Source organism: Oxyura jamaicensis, chromosome Z (assembly GCF_011077185.1).
Source record: "Oxyura jamaicensis isolate SHBP4307 breed ruddy duck chromosome Z, BPBGC_Ojam_1.0, whole genome shotgun sequence".
NCBI classification, from domain to species: Eukaryota; Metazoa; Chordata; class Aves; order Anseriformes; family Anatidae; genus Oxyura; species Oxyura jamaicensis.
The window spans coordinates 10,413,310-10,428,880 of NC_048926.1; the positions used below are offsets into that span (position 1 = coordinate 10,413,310).

At 43.8% G+C, this 15,571-nt stretch overlaps 1 protein-coding gene across 3 annotated transcripts in view; it reads left to right on the forward strand.

Annotated features, from left to right (window-relative positions):
* The window catches only part of LOC118156293 (phospholipid-transporting ATPase ID-like), an 82,394-nt gene extending 67,536 nt beyond the window's left edge, over positions 1 to 14,858 (forward strand). For all 3 annotated transcript variants that reach the window (XM_035310237.1, XM_035310238.1, XM_035310236.1), the window contains exons 20-28: positions 400 to 505; positions 1,503 to 1,650; positions 3,798 to 3,981; positions 5,405 to 5,628; positions 6,208 to 6,291; positions 7,074 to 7,319; positions 8,174 to 8,312; positions 10,171 to 10,301; positions 12,134 to 14,858. In XM_035310237.1, the coding sequence (XP_035166128.1) occupies positions 400 to 505; positions 1,503 to 1,650; positions 3,798 to 3,981; positions 5,405 to 5,628; positions 6,208 to 6,291; positions 7,074 to 7,319; positions 8,174 to 8,312; positions 10,171 to 10,301; positions 12,134 to 12,355 (1,484 nt within the window). In that variant the 3' untranslated portion in view covers positions 12,356 to 14,858. The remainder of the gene's footprint in view (positions 1 to 399; positions 506 to 1,502; positions 1,651 to 3,797; positions 3,982 to 5,404; positions 5,629 to 6,207; positions 6,292 to 7,073; positions 7,320 to 8,173; positions 8,313 to 10,170; positions 10,302 to 12,133) is intronic.
* The last annotated feature ends 713 nt before the right edge of the window (positions 14,859 to 15,571 follow it).

The following is a 15,571-nucleotide window of genomic DNA, read 5'->3' on the forward strand; positions in this document are numbered from 1 at the left end:
CTAAATGAAATGTCATGATATTCTTCAGAGCTATGGTTTGAGGCTTTTTTTAGAGGGGGAAGGGGAAGGAAAGCTAAGTATCCTGATTTTTTTTTTTTGTATTTTGAATCAACATGAAACACATTGGTAACTCTAAGTATGCAGACTGAAGGATCTTTTGAGCTTTTTTATTTTAGTAGAATTATTTTTTCTGTTGTCTTGTGAAGCCTGATTAGGGGAGATTTGCTGCTACGTCCATCAGGGTGACATGTCTGGCTGTCTTAAATTGTTGGCTCTGAAAGGCTACAAGCCCTTTTGAGTGAGAATGTGAGCTTTTGTCATGTGTGTAAAAAGTCTGCAGAGACTGTTGGTGGGTTTAGGGTACTAAGATGTGTCATCTTCTTGGTTTATCTTTCTCAGAGACAGCAATGAATATTGGTTACTCCTGCAACTTGCTGAATGATGACATGGCAGATGTTTTCGTTATTGAAGGCAGCACATCTGATGATGTACTTAATGAACTCAGGTAAATGGCTGAAATATACAGCTTCATTACTCTGCACTTACAGTGCAACGGGGCAGTATGTTGTGTTATTCCTTTTTATTTATTTATTTTCCTGTATGTTTACCTGATGTATCTCATTTCAGGGACCCTAGATAAGGGCTAACTGACTTCCTTGAACACCTAGCAGCTAGACATAGTGTAGAAATCTCCTGTGAGGATAAACTCTGAAACTTCTTGTTTTAAGAGGCCAAAGCTATATAAATGAATATGACAGCAGACTCAGGCAGGCAACATAAATTGGTACTGGACAAATGATCTGGACCACAAAGCCTTTGGTTTCAGGCTTGATCTATTCTGTTGCTCTACTGTTCATCCACATTACAATTCTTTGCTTGGATATGTTCCTTTTCTAGCATTGTCTGGAAACCTGATTTCCTTCATAGCCTCAGAAGACACAAGTTCTTAGGCATAGGTGGAAGACTGGGAGGTTTTTCGGTCCTTTTCAGTTGAAGTAGGTGGTTGTCAGACAACATGCATGAAAATTGGAATCCCTTTGGGATACTGTCCTTTGTGACAGTATCTGATGAGTTGTTTGACCTGTGGCAGCACAAGTTTAGCAAACACTTGTTAGAGTTTCAGAAGAATGTGACTGATAGGCACAAACAGCTGCAGCTAAACTATTCATGTTGTGGTAGGGATACAGGGAAAATTGAACTAAGTTAGCAAAGGGAAGCATAAAATTTCTATTTTCATAAAGTTGATTTAGTAAAGCATGCATCTTTACAAGATTTTAATTATTAAAATCTTACAGCTAGTTGATCTGCATGCAATACTATTAATACAGTTTCTATGTGGTGATATTTTGCTGGTGCCGTGCAGTCAGGATGCTGTGTCCCTAGCTGCAGTGACTGGCATGTGCCCTAAAACCAAGTTAAAAAAGACCTCTTGTTCCTTGCCCACCACTAATGGGAGGGAAGCAGATTTTAATTACTATCTGTATTTTTATTTTTTTTTTAAGGAATGCAAGGAAAAAGATGAAGCCAGAGTCCTTGCTGGACAGTGATGAAATCAACATTCAGTTTGAAAAACCTTCCAAAAAAACAAGGCTCCTACCTGATGAGCAAGCAAATGGGGTGTATGGTCTGGTCATCAACGGTCACAGCCTGGTAAGGAACGTTCAGAGTCATGACGGGACTCAGTTTTCTTAGGAACTTAATAGGTTAGAATATGTTGGAAGTCTGAAAATGCTTTTAAAATTTAGTCATAGAGGGCTGCTCCCCCCTCCATCTCACCCCCCACTCCAATGGAAGATTAGCTCTAGTTGCTATCTGAGACATCAAAGATGATGGGCAAGGTTTCAGAAGACTGGAACAGGGAAAAGCTGGTCCTGATGTTCAGTGAACAGGAGCAATAAAAATTATCCTTTCCAGAAATATACTGGAAGAATAATCAGACACTCTGTGAATGCCCCAAGAAGATAACATCAAACATGGATTTTGAGTATGCCAAGAACATATTCTACTAAATATATCTGATAACAGATAGAGTGTATATCATATAACTTGACTAATAAATTGTTTGATGGTATCTCCCATGATGTTTTTCCAAGTAAACTGAAGTAATATGACCTAGATGAAATTTTTATGTGACAAATGCAAGACTGTTTGGCAGTATGGCTTATAAGGATCTACTGTAGAACTGAAACAACAGCTAAGTGGTGTCTACAGGGGGCAATCTCACATCTATTCAATATTTAGTGTTTTAATTAACTGCCTACAAAGAGAGCAAGCTTCTTAAATCTGCAGATAACACCAAGCTGGGAGGAACTGCAGGGATGAGAAAGAGTTCAAAATTAGGTTTGAAAATAATTATGAAATATTGGAGAAATACTTTGAAAAAAAATGGAAAATGTAGTTCCAGTGAAAACAGCTGCATTGTCCTCCACTTTCACATAACCAAGTGAACATATAGAAATGTATGTATGCATGATCTGCATACAGATGATGACTTGCAAGAATTGTGAAGAAATCCTCCAGCTCCATTTGGCATCACTAAAATCTTAGCTGAAATAATTCAAGTTACTCAGGACCTTTATTTTGAGAAAAATGTAGGCCAACTAGAGAGAGAGAGTACAAAGAAAACTGTAATATCATGTGTGATCTGGAAAACATGGAGAAAAATTGAGAGCATTAAGTTTGTGAGCCTAGAGAATACTGGAACTGTATACACATGGTCTTCCTGAAACAGAGAGAAAGAGCAGAGCACAGCAGCATCTGCAATGGCATCATCATACAGCTAGTTGATCTGCATGCCATACCATTAATACAGTTTCTATGTGGTGATATTTTGCTGGTGCCGTGCAGTCAGGATGCTGTGTCCCTAGCTGCAGTGACTGGCATGTGCCCTAATACCAAGTTAAAAAAGGTCTCTTGTTCCCTGCCCACAACTAGTGGGAGGGAAGCAGAGGCACTGGTGACTCACAGCTCTTGGCTTTAAGAAAAAAAGACATCAGGCCAAAGGATGGTCCACCTTACACAGAAAGGGCAGTGGGCCTGCTGTGATGCTCTGAGGAAGAGAAAGTCATGTAGATTCCTTCCATGAATGTCTACTGAGAAGAGACATAAAGAGTAGATCCAAAAAACACAGTATGAAAGAACTACAAAAAACTAAGACTGCTCCTTCTCATGCAGAGCTGGAGGGGTGACCAGACATCCAATTAGCTGTTATGTTGCCTGAACAGAAGTAATGTGGCTGACTGATTTAAAGGTCAGCACTCAGAGCAAAGGTGCTTTTGCTCTGGTTTTGTGTTTTGCTTTCTTATGCCCACCTGAGTTAAAGCTGTTCTGTGTGAATTTTTCTTTCCTTTAAGCAGTCCCAAATTGAAATCTATTCTATTTATATCACAGATCTGGCAGAGCTTAAAAAAATAAACCAAGAAGGATGAGCAAAGGCATGGAGATGGGCAGGGCTAACTCAGGCCAAGTAGCAGCTGCGTGATCTCAGTGCTCCCTCTTCTGCTGCACTGTCAGGATACTTCAGCCAGAATGGTTGTCGTGCTGTTGTGTGATGTTTCCAAGGCTCCTGGGTGTATCACGCTTACAGCAGTGAGATGCAATGGGCATTTTGATGACAAAAACACCTACTGCATCAGCCTGGCCTGAGAGACCTTTCAAGTGTCTCATACCTTCCTTGTGCTGAATGCAAAACCAAGCTCAGGTCTCATTTTCCTCCCACTGTGTCCTCTTTGACAGGCCACAGGCTGCTGCCAGTGTGTCACAAACTGCTAGGTACCATCTTTGTCCTTTCTTCTCAGGCCTACGCGCTGGAAGGGAACCTGGAGCTGGAACTGGTGCGAACTGCCTGCATGTGCAAAGTGGTGATCTGCTGCCGGGTCACTCCGCTGCAGAAGGCCCAGGTGGTGGAGCTGGTGAAGAAGTACAAGAAAGCCGTCACCCTGGCCATCGGAGATGGTGCCAACGACGTCAGCATGATCAAAAGTGAGTAATGTCTGACAGACAGCATGCCCCAGCAAACTGACTCAATGTTGTGTTTGCTGACTGGCTTGGCATCAGCAGTGCGTCTCTGAGGCACCTCTGTATGATCCTGTCGTGGCATCAAGTGGTCGTGTCCCAGGTTTCTTGGTTTTTATCTTCAGAATAAACAAAAGCCCACTGGGGGACAACAAGTCTTCCCCGTATGTCTGTATGGCCATCATCACAATGCTAACACAAAGAACAGAAAAGCTTGTTTTAGACAGGGCCTAACTGCCAGGCAGAAAGAATATCATCATGCTTGTAAATAGTCTGTATAATGATCCAGGATTTTTTTTACCATTTCCATGTGGTGAGGAAAGAAAATCATCATGCTTGTAAATAGTCTGTATAATGATCCAGGATTTTTTTAACATTTCCATGTGGTGAGGCCCTTTGTCAGTTATCTCCCTTGTTCTGTAAAACAGAGGCCCCTAGGCCCCTTCATGTCTGAGCATCATTTGATGCTGCATTACCTCAGTGATTTTATGAAAGAGATCCCCTAACTATGTATAATTAAATTAAGATTATTCAGAAGGGCCTATTGCCAATCTTCCTTGTGTTAATTTGCAAGAATTGATTAACTGGAGCCATTTAATTAAGAACGAAAAGGCTAAGTAGGGAGCTTCAAGGGAGATAAGTCAGTCAGACAGTGAAGAAAGGATAAGAAAAGCAAGTTAAAATGTACAGGATAATTAGAAACTAACCCTACCACTACAAGAGGGTTGGGACTTTGGGATTTATCAACTCACTGTTCCATGGAAACCTCTGAATCTCACCAACCTTCAGCCATCAAGATTGTCCTCATTAGTTAAAGCTGTGTAATTAGCTGTCACATTAAACTTATGTCCATGTTTAATAAACCCAAGTTGCTATTAAAAGAGACATGACTCTTCTATCTAATTATCTGATTGAACTAATAAAGACCAAGAAATATAAAAAGGCTACAGTCTGCCTTGTACCACTGTGTCTGAGAAATCTATAAGGGGTTTGACAGCTTAAAGGTTTTGCTTGTCTGGAATGATGTTTTAAGATTGTTGGAAGTGTATGCTTGTATGTAAATACAATTCATATGACAATATGAAAAAATACTTTTAATTTCTAGAAATGTTCAAGAAAACATGAATTGCCAATGAGGGTGTCATTCCATTCAGATAATACAAGCCAGTTATTGAAAATGTATCAACACAGCTAAAATTGTAATGCTGCTGAACGAATTAGTGCCCCCCAGTTATTATTTTTTCCCAAATATCTTTACATGTGATTTTTTTTTTTTTAACGCAGACTGGGAAGGAATTAACGCAGTGTCTCAATGAGGGGAATTATTTTAAATAGTGGGATTACCCAAACCCTCACTGTACTGACATGACCAATAACCTTCTTGTTGCAGCTGCCCACATTGGGGTTGGTATCAGTGGCCAAGAGGGGATGCAGGCGGTCTTGTCCAGTGACTTCTCGTTCGCACAGTTCCGCTACCTGCAGCGCCTGCTCTTAGTCCACGGCCGCTGGTCCTACATCCGCATGTGCAAATTCCTCAAATACTTTTTCTATAAGAATTTTGCCTTCACATTAGTGCATTTCTGGTATGGATTCTTCTCTGGCTTCTCTGCACAGGTAGGTCAGCTTCTGTTTTCTCATGGTTATGTCTAGCATTTTCAAGCAAAATATCTGAAAATATTTTTTCAGTTGGAAATAAACCAACCAAGTTCCCCCCATGTCACTCTAAAGCACACAGATCTGTCTTCAGATTGTAAGAGTATAAAGCAGACATTGTACTGCTGGTAAAGGACAGATGCCTGAAAATGTTTAGGTGCCTTATAAAGAGCATAGGTGCCTCCTGGGATTTTTGGAAGTGTTTAAACTGACCACAGACATCAAACAATGATGCAGATTACTCAGAACCTGACTAGTTTGGCGCAGATCTGTGTAAGATCCATGATTGCCTTATCACATTTAAAGTAATCAGTTTAACACCAGATCACCTGCATGCTTCAGTAGCTTATAAGAAAAGCAAAGCATTTGGTCCAATTCCCCTGGTCAAGCAGGATGATCTACAGCAGGTTGCCCAGGACCATGTCCAGGCAGCTTTTCAAGATCTGAAAGGAGAAAAATTCCTTTTACATTTGTGTATTCTTTTGAAGAGAAGAAAAAGGCAGCCTTTTGCTAACTCTATGCTCTGTATTTTCTCTTTAGACTGTCTATGATGAGTGGTTCATTACGCTTTACAATTTGGTTTACACCTCCCTACCGGTGCTAGGAATGAGCCTCTTTGATCAGGTATTGTTTTAATCACTGCTTGTCTCTGGGTACTTTGAGTTGGTTCCATGAAGCAAAAGCAGCTGACTTTTTGGCTAGTTAATGTGATAGCCCCTCAAATAGTTTCTTGCCAGTGAGAGCTGAGAGCACAAAAAAAGGACACATAAGGGAGGAGATTGCATATTATCCTGATCTGGCCTGAGGGTTTCAGTGCATGGTGACATTTTTGGGTTAGGCTGTTGACTACAATAAAAGCTGGCATTGCAACACTCCCATGAAGTAGTCACATCTTACCAGGTCTTTTCCTGAAGCCAGACAATTTTTTTTTTAATTTTAATTTTTTTTTCACCACACAAAGTAACAAATGATCAGGAACTCTGTAGATCTTCTCAGCCAGGTGTTCCAGGTTCAGCCTTTCTGGTGCAGGTCTTCCTATAGTAATTTCACATACATATTTTTACCTCAATTAGAAATGCAGCAATAAAAGAATTTTCTACCCCTGAAATTCCCGGAAACTCTTAGGAGAACAGGTCGTGCAGTCTGATTAAGGTGAAATATACCTTCATTTTTTTGCAACACTTACACTAGTCAAATTTCCCAGCACAAGAAAGGTGAAATGCAGTATGGAAAATGTGTCCAGGCAACCTTGGGATGCAACATGCTAGTCAGCACAACTGAATGAATTGTGTGTAAGGCCTTTTCTCATGGAAATGCACATCACAGGGAGATGACAGCCTTAAGTGGTCTTGTGTGGTCTGTTGGGTGGGTGCCAGCAAATCTGATAATCTCCTCTCTACTTTCAGGATGTGGATGATCGTTGGAGCTTGCTGTTTCCTCAGCTATATGTGCCTGGCCAGCAGAACCTCTATTTTAACAAGATAGTGTTTGTCAAGTGCATGTTGCAAGGGATCTACAGTTCCCTCATTCTGTTCTTTATCCCCTATGGGGCCATGTACAATACAATGAGAAGTGATGGGAAAGCCATTGCTGACTACCAGTCCTTTGCACTGATGGCCCAGACCTGCTTACTGATCGTGGTGTCTGTACAGGTAAGGCATTCCTGGGAAAGTTTTTAGGAATCAGTTACTATTTTATGAAGGCAGCATCTGGAGGGACACTTGGGATTCTGACAGCATTGTGTTTTCTGCTGCATCTTGAATTGCTACAAAAATAAGTCTTGACACTAGATTATTATCCTTGGTTCAACACAACAACAGATTTGTCTATTATGAAAGATCACGGTCACAGGAAGACAGTCCTTGCCTTGGGAAGCTTCATGTCACAGCAGACAAAGCAGTTAAGGCTAGGAGTAGAAAAGGACTCATTCCACTTTTATGGGATTGGTTTGAAGTATAAGAATGTCTGTCTGCTATCAGGAAGTTACTTATAGGGCCTTCATCATGGTGAGACCCCATGCATGGTGCAGATGCTAGAAATACACTTGCTGGAAGAAACAGCTAAAATTTGGAAGGAGGTACAAATTTCAGGTGGTACTGACAGGATGAGTGAAATTTCTCAAAATAATAGAAAATTGATCACACTTCCCTAGCTAACAGTTTCTGCTGTCTGAGGTCATGTAGGCTCCTTCTGCCAACTTTCATTGCAAGATCACAGCTTGGGGTGGGAACAAAAGTGTCCCCATTGATGAAGGTGTCCTACCTCCAGTACTGGCCACTAGTGAAGTGAATCCTTGAGAAGAGGGCAAGAACTGGGCAAATGTAATTTTGCCTGGAATGCTCTTCCAGCATATTATGATCTGTGGGTTGGTATTTCTTGAGTCTTGAATGAATAGCACTCTTGGGGGCAGTGGTGCAAACCAAAGGACAAGACCTCTGGTGGTGTTCAAAATAAATCTGCTAAATAATTAAGGCACTGACAATTTTGGTATTGCTCTCTTTTTCAGATTGGCTTGGACACCTCGTACTGGACAGTTGTGAATCAGTTCTTCATCTGGGGCAGCCTATCTGTTTACTTTGCTATCACCTTCACTATGTATAGTGACGGCATGTACCTGATCTTCACAGCCTCGTTTCCTTTTGTTGGTAAGCTCTTGGACAAAACTGGATTGCACTTGGCTTAACTCTGTCGAGTATTTCTAGTATGTGTTATTGCCTCTCTGAAGACAATAACATGCTACAGAATATATTGATTGCCTTTTCTACAAGAAATGCCAGCGTATTTCTGAAGGCTGATGGGAATGCTTATTTTGAATCCCATCCATCCATGTGAACATGTGCCATGTTCACTTCCTCACATAAACATGCACATTAACACACAGACAGAGGACTGATACTTTAAATAAATTTGCTGAGCTGGCTGGAATGTTTTCTGCTACACTTTTACAATGTTTCCAGATGTCCAGTTCTTACAGGTATCTGGAAGCATTTTGTTTGCAGAAGGTTGTGTGTTCTTTTGTAAATAAGTTGACATGTTGGTATAGGAGGGCATAGAAATATAACATCCATTTAAATATGAGAAAATACCATGTGACTATGGTGAGCCTTCATCCAAGTTAAATGACAAATGTCCAAGAAAAAGGAAATAACAGTGATGACCAAATCTTAGGAGTACTCCATATGAAGTTTCTACACATATGCAAAAAGTACAAGAAACCATAAAAATGAGTCTATCTCTTGAAACCTTGACCAGGAGGAAGATGCAAGCTTAGCAAAGTAATTTCGATGTTTTTAATAGCTCTATGCATCCATATCCAATATTGATGCAGCATTGTTATGAGACTCTGCTCCTGAAATCCTAAAGCTTTTTGTTTCAAGTCTTGGATTGGCTTGTTAATCAATACTTTTATTGCTGGATGAATTGTAAGCCAAGACCTGTTGTGCCCATCTTTACTGCAATATCAAGGTGCTTGTCCATTTTAGAAGTATCTGAGGTTGCAATGTTGCAATCAATTGTTGCGATGTATTTTCCAAGCAGATGGTCATATCCACTGTAAGATGGCTTTTAGTATCGAAAGTGCTGAGAGAAGGCGGAGTGGCTGTTCAGTTTCCAAAGACAGCTGGTATCTCACTTGCTAGGGATATCTCTATCTGCTGATCTGCTGGCACTACCAAGGTCAAATTAGCCATAATGCTGAGTGCTACTTAATAAGGTCTCAGTCTGAAGCCATGTCTAAGGAAACTGTTTCTAGTCTAGACTCAGTCAACTTGTTTACTTTAATTTCAGTGGAGTTGTAATACAGCAGAATTTGGCCAAGTGAAAAGAAAACACTCAGCAACTTCACTGCCAACAGCATCATTAAACCCCATAATGAGGGTTTTGCAGACTGTTTGCTCTGTTCTACATTCCTTCGGTTTTTGGAGGAGCCAGAAGCCAGCACTTTGTTTTCAAAGACCATGGCAGTATCACGCCACCACATGGCAGATGCTCTGCACACAGACCTTTTAGGCCACACTGCCTGTGCACGCCCAGAGTAATGCACACTGCTCTCATAAAGGGCTGTGATCCCATCAGCTACTGGGCAGGGTCCACGGGCTTTAGGAAATACTGCTGGAAAGTTAGAAAAGAGTATTCTTCCTTTGGCACTGGCACCCTGGCAAAAGGTGAGAGGGCTGGACTGCTGCTGAATTTCTCTTGAACATTTACATCAGACTTTTGAGGTGATTTGACTCTTTGTAAAGAGATAAAGCACACATTCTGACATCTTGTCTCTCTGAGTGGCTGCAGTTGAGTTTGAACATTGCATTCCTATCTCAGACAGTGATAATGATATTGCTGTCCTCTCTGCAGCAAGTTGATGTCACTATTGGAGAAGGTGTGTACTTTATATTTTGGTCCGTTTGCCAAGTACTTTGCAGTCATAGTGATTGAATTATGATGTCAAAAAGAATGATGGTGAGAGGCACTACTCCTACTTTTTTAATCATGTGTTTTTTTTTTCAGGTACAGCTCGAAACACCCTCAGCCAACCCAACGTGTGGCTAGCAATCTTCCTCAGCATTGCCCTCTGTGTGCTGCCTGTGGTTGGCTTTCGATTCCTGAAAGCTCAGTTAAAGCCAACTGCCAGTGACAAAGTAAGGAGATATTTCAGTAAACCAGAAACCCTCTTACTACCAGCTAGGCTTACTGCGGAGCCATACTGCAAGGGCCTGACATTGCTCAGAGTGTATGTTCCTGCAGGTGCAAGTGCTGCTGTCTGTCTGCCTTCTAGTCCCTTGAGAAGAAGGACTGAATTTGGGTTTTGGCACGGCTCAAACCATCTGCAGCTGGGAGCGAAGCAGAGATTATTTAGATGTGGATTGGGTTGCACTGGAGCATGGAAGCAGCACTATTTTTAGGTGCAGAGTTTAAGTGCTGAGACTTGGTGGCAAAGGAGCAGTGTATTTCAGAACTACCGCACAATTTTTAGCCTGGCAGACTGCAGCCCTTTGCTGTCCACCCAGGCATTCATGTTTGCTGTTTATTTTATTTATTTATTTAAACTTCAGAATTTACTTCATTTGTAGCCAGTGGTAATTTGCCCCCTCTGAAACCAGCTGCCCTCCCGTGCCCCAGAATTTAAGGGTGAGGCCATTAGGGCAAGGAGAGGCTGGGAGAGATGGACTGGGCAGAGAGCGCCACTCACTACAGCGAATGACCCCCTGCACAAGATCAGCATCACCACAGCTCCCCAGGCTTTCCCTCAAAACACGAGCATCTCCTAAATGCTGCTGCCACCTCGTGCTTCCTTCCTCTTCCTGCACTTGGCTGCGAGGCACGAGTGTCTCTGAGCAGAGCCTCAAGGGCATGCTCCTCAGAGGTCTCCTTGGTCATCCTTGGGATGTCTGCAGAGCTCCCCAGGTGCTCCAGGGCTGTGGGAGAAGGAGTGAAAGGGAACGCTTGGCCCTTGCAGAGGGGTAGGTAGGTGCTAGAGAAGGTCGCTAGGCAGGAAAGTCCTCAGGACACAGAGGAAGTTCAGATGTCCAAAAATGAGATGAATTTACTCTTCAGCTGAGTAGAAGCTTGACGTAGCTATAGCCCAGACTACCAGCTTCTATCCCTTGGGTGAGCACCTCTAGTGCAAAATCACTTTATTTTTTCCTTCCTCTGGGAAATGAACTGTCACAGGAGAGGGTTGTTTGAGTTTCCTTCTGTACAGAGATCCCCAGCTGGCAGCGTAAGAGGAACTTAAATACAGGCTTGACACTTAGAGAGCCAAGTACCTACAGCATTGTCCCAGGCACGATGGACAGAGGCTGGGCAGCTGGGGATTATCCTGAGCCGCAGGCATTCAGCGTTGTCCTCCTGCCTCTGACAGCCCAGTTCTGAATAAATGCCTGTCAGCAGAAGATCTTGGTGGCCATGTGGGAACAGAGAGTCTCCTACCTGCAAATAAAGTGCATCATATTTCTCCCTTCTGCCAAGGGATATGAGAGTCTATCCATCATCATTCTCATCATAAAAAGATTTTATATATTTGAGATCCCCTGTAGTAGTCTGTTTTCTGGATTAAGTAAGCCAATGTTTTGCCATTTCCTTATAAATCTTGTTTTCTGGACTTTTGGCTATTGTTGTGATGACTTCCACATTTTGGATTACTTGACTGAAGTGTTTAAAAAAGCTGCAGCAATACCCCAACCGAGGCCTCACAGAGCTGTAAGGAACAATATGCTGAAATCATCTCCGCCCATGTCTTACAGATGACACTCCCAGCAACACCTTTCAGAATAAGATTTGTCTTTCCTTTTACGAGGCTGCCACCCTGTGCTGCATGTTCAGTTTCTGCTCTACAACCCATCCTGCCATCCTCTTTTTTGTCAATCATTTCCTGGCTTTGAACCCCTGCTTTATCCTCCCTTTCTTCGCTCCTCTTTTGCCGTGCTTCTGAACAATGATGCATTTGTTCCATCTTATTTTCTGATTTCAGGTCCTGCTCAAGATCAAAGAAGCCAAAAAGAGGCCGCCTCCACCCTCACCCAAGAGACGCCTGCGTCGGACCAGCACACGCCGCTCCGGCTATGCCTTCTCCCACCAGCACGGCTTCGGGGCGCTCATCATGTCTGGGAGAAACATGCGGCCAAAATCACCTTTTGCCACAACAGGAACATTTTCACCCAATAGTGACAAACATAAACACAAGGGACTGTAAAAACCCAAACCAACCAAACCGAACCAAAAAGGGCTGCTGGGAGAGGAGGCTGTGCTCCCTGCAAAGCACCGAGCCCGTGGCTACCCAGAGCTCTGCCCTCTGGGCTACCAAAGCAAGGGCTTGGGCCTTTCCTTTCTCCCACATGCACTCTCTGGATTCAGCTCCTCTTCCAAAGACATGTCCTGCTCCTGGGGAAGGAGGGGCAGGGGCAAGCAAAGACACTGTGTGGTATCTCAGAGGGCCTCCCTGGTGTGAGATTATGCTGTGGGAGGCTCCCTGAGATTGTTTGTAACGCTACTTTTTTCTCCCCTTACATACCTCAGAGCAAAGTGACATCCAGGCTGAGGAAAAGGCTGAATTGGCAATGTCCTTCTCAATCAAGTGCCTTTGGGTCTGTTATGAATCCACTCTGGGCCTTATTACTGGGTTAACAGTATTGACCCCAGGTGTGCCTTAGGTCCAGCCACACAACCCCCAAATCGACAGTCTCCGTAATACTTGTTAATTCTGTAACCTTTTGACTATTTTGTACAGAAGCACTTTGGAAGGGATGAATTTGAAGTAACCTCCTTCCAATCTAATGGTTAATTCTGTTTCTCAGAAAGAGGCCAGTGCCCCAAAACCACCCTCTTCCTGCATATGCAGCCAAGAGTGCAAGCTCAGAGATGTTCCGTTCCTAGTTGGTCAAGGGACAAAGACTTGGCATTCATCAGTTTGCCCCGTCTTGTCTGCAATGCAAATCTGCTCATGTTGCAAAAGACCTTTGTCCTCACAGCCATCTCAGGTTTTGTAGCTGGGCACTAGCCATTTCATTTAGACTTAAAATAGAAGCGCAAAAGAAGTTCAGGCACCCATGTAGATCAAGCCATAAAATCCAGCACGGAGGAGCCCCGTATCATGGCTAGGGCTCATGTGAGCCTCCAGCACCGGCTGAATTTTCCACCATAACAGACTGAGGCACATGCAGTGTTTGACTGGATGGAAATCATGCAAGAAATATCAGAGGCTAAGATGCTATTTCACTGCTGGCATGGGTTGTCCTGCCCTTTGCTCTGCTGGTGCTGTGAGTAATGGATGAAGTGCGACCTGGTTGCTGCTGCCTGGTGTGGTCAAGTTTCAGAGGATCTTAGTGAGGGCTCAGGGGCCTCTGCTGAGTTTCTCTGTGCTGTCTGATATATTGTTCATGAAAGGTTCATCCGTCAATCACAAATTGCAGACAGCAGAAGGCTCCACCAAATCCTATCAGTCTGACTGCCAGCAGAGGGACCTGGTGAATTGGTGGTGATCTCCAGACGCTGGGATTTGCTCACGGGTTTGTAACACCAGTTCCATAACCAGCAGGGTTACTGGGTGGAAGGCCAGTGTGGCAGCATGAGGATCCATCCCTCAGTGCTGCTGAGCTGTCTAAATGGGGATATTTTTTTATATATTTTTTTGAGCATAGGACTAAGCAACTTTGGCTGTCATGTTTTCTCATCTCCTTTATACAAATTTAGACTCTCTCCTAGTATGGAATTAGATTTTTGCACACTAACCATCTGGTATTTAGTGGGAGCTCTCTGCCTTGAGTCTCTGAGCTATCAGTGGAAGCAGTCTGTGATGGCACGAGGCCAGCAATGTCCCAGCTTCATCAGGTCTGCATACAACACCTTGCTGCCTGTGATCCTAGTTTCAGCAGTTACAGTATGAAATTGTTTAAGCCCTAATAGAAGGTTTCATCTCCCTGTGTTTAACTCAGCATAGATTAAAAAAAAAAAAAAAAAAATAAAAAAAAAAAAAGAGAGAAAAAAAGCAGTGTTGCACCTGCTGCTCTGGGAGGCTCCTTGCAAACTGCGGTATTAAATTTCAGCACAGGCACTGCAAACTAGAGCTGGGACTGGATCCAGACTTCATCAGGCAGGAGCTGCTTGCTAGGGAAGGAGCAAATTCCAATCCAGTTATTTCCCCGGCAAGGAGATTTCTAAATAAAGTGGGAGCCTGAGGAAACTGCTGTGATAGTTGGTGCTTCACCTTTCCCTTTGCAGAAGCAATCGTGGCTTTCTGGTTAGGATGATGTCTTTCACAGGCAGCATCTCCAGTGCTAGAGGAAACAGGAGAATAAGGAGAGTGTGTGCAGGTAAGCAGGCATCCCGGCAACACCCAGCCTGGCGTGTGGACTGAGAGCCCTATCAAAGCTGTTCCCAGCATGTCATGCAGCAGCAGCAGCTTTTAATGCTGAGCAGCAGAGGCAGAGCTTTTGTTGAGAGCGAGGAAACTCTGAGACCATGTCACTCTTGTCACAAGGTTTACATACAAAGCACCTTCTGGCTGATGGGGATTTGCAAAGGCTGCATAGGACATGCAGGGGCTGATGGATCTGTTGGGGATCTTGTTCCACTACAACTATATCAGTGGTTTGACCAGATCGACATTTGAGACATATCAGCCAGCAGTGATGTTTGTCCTATGTCGCTCCTGATTTTGTAAAATATTTTTTTTTAATAAAAAGAGAATATTGGGATGATTGATTTGTTGCCAGCCTGCTAATTGATCAGAGGTGATTATAACCACACATGTAGGTTGTTCCTGAGTGTCCTGAAGTGGTGGGATGGGCTGTGGGAGGACAGATCTGAGATAACAGTGCTTCTAATGTGGTGTTGATTGGGAAAGCAAGGAAGCTGCAGGGGACAACTCAGAGCAGAAAGACACTAGGAAAAGCCCTGCGGGCGGTGGTGGTGCTGGAGCTGCAATTCCCGAATTTCTCTGCTACCCTGGAAGGGTGCTCTTACCAGAGGTCTCATCGTGGACGTTTTCCTGAGCTTCTGCCGCCAGTGCAGCCGCACAGGCCAGATTTGATCTCCTTCTGCAGCCGGATTTTCTCCGAGCAGGACGCTCTCACAATTTTACACTCTTGCAAATAACCAAAGCAGCTGAAAGCGCTGGCAGGGGAGGGGGGCTCTTTCTGCCGCCTGCTTCACCCTGCCGAAGCCCCAACCTTTCGGGCGAGGAGCCCCGGGACGGAGCCTCCCCCCCGCAGCTGCCCCGGGGGCGGTCACGGCTGGGGGGGGCCGGGAGGGGGGGGGGGGGGGGGCGGGGGGGGCCCCGGGGGGGCGGGGGATGCTCGCAGGGGATGCGAGATGGTGTGTAATGGTTGAAGGAGAGCTTGAGGACGGCCGTTTGGTCTTTTGGGGGAGGTCTTCTGTTTGAGATATAGATCCCTCCCCCCCCCCCCCAACA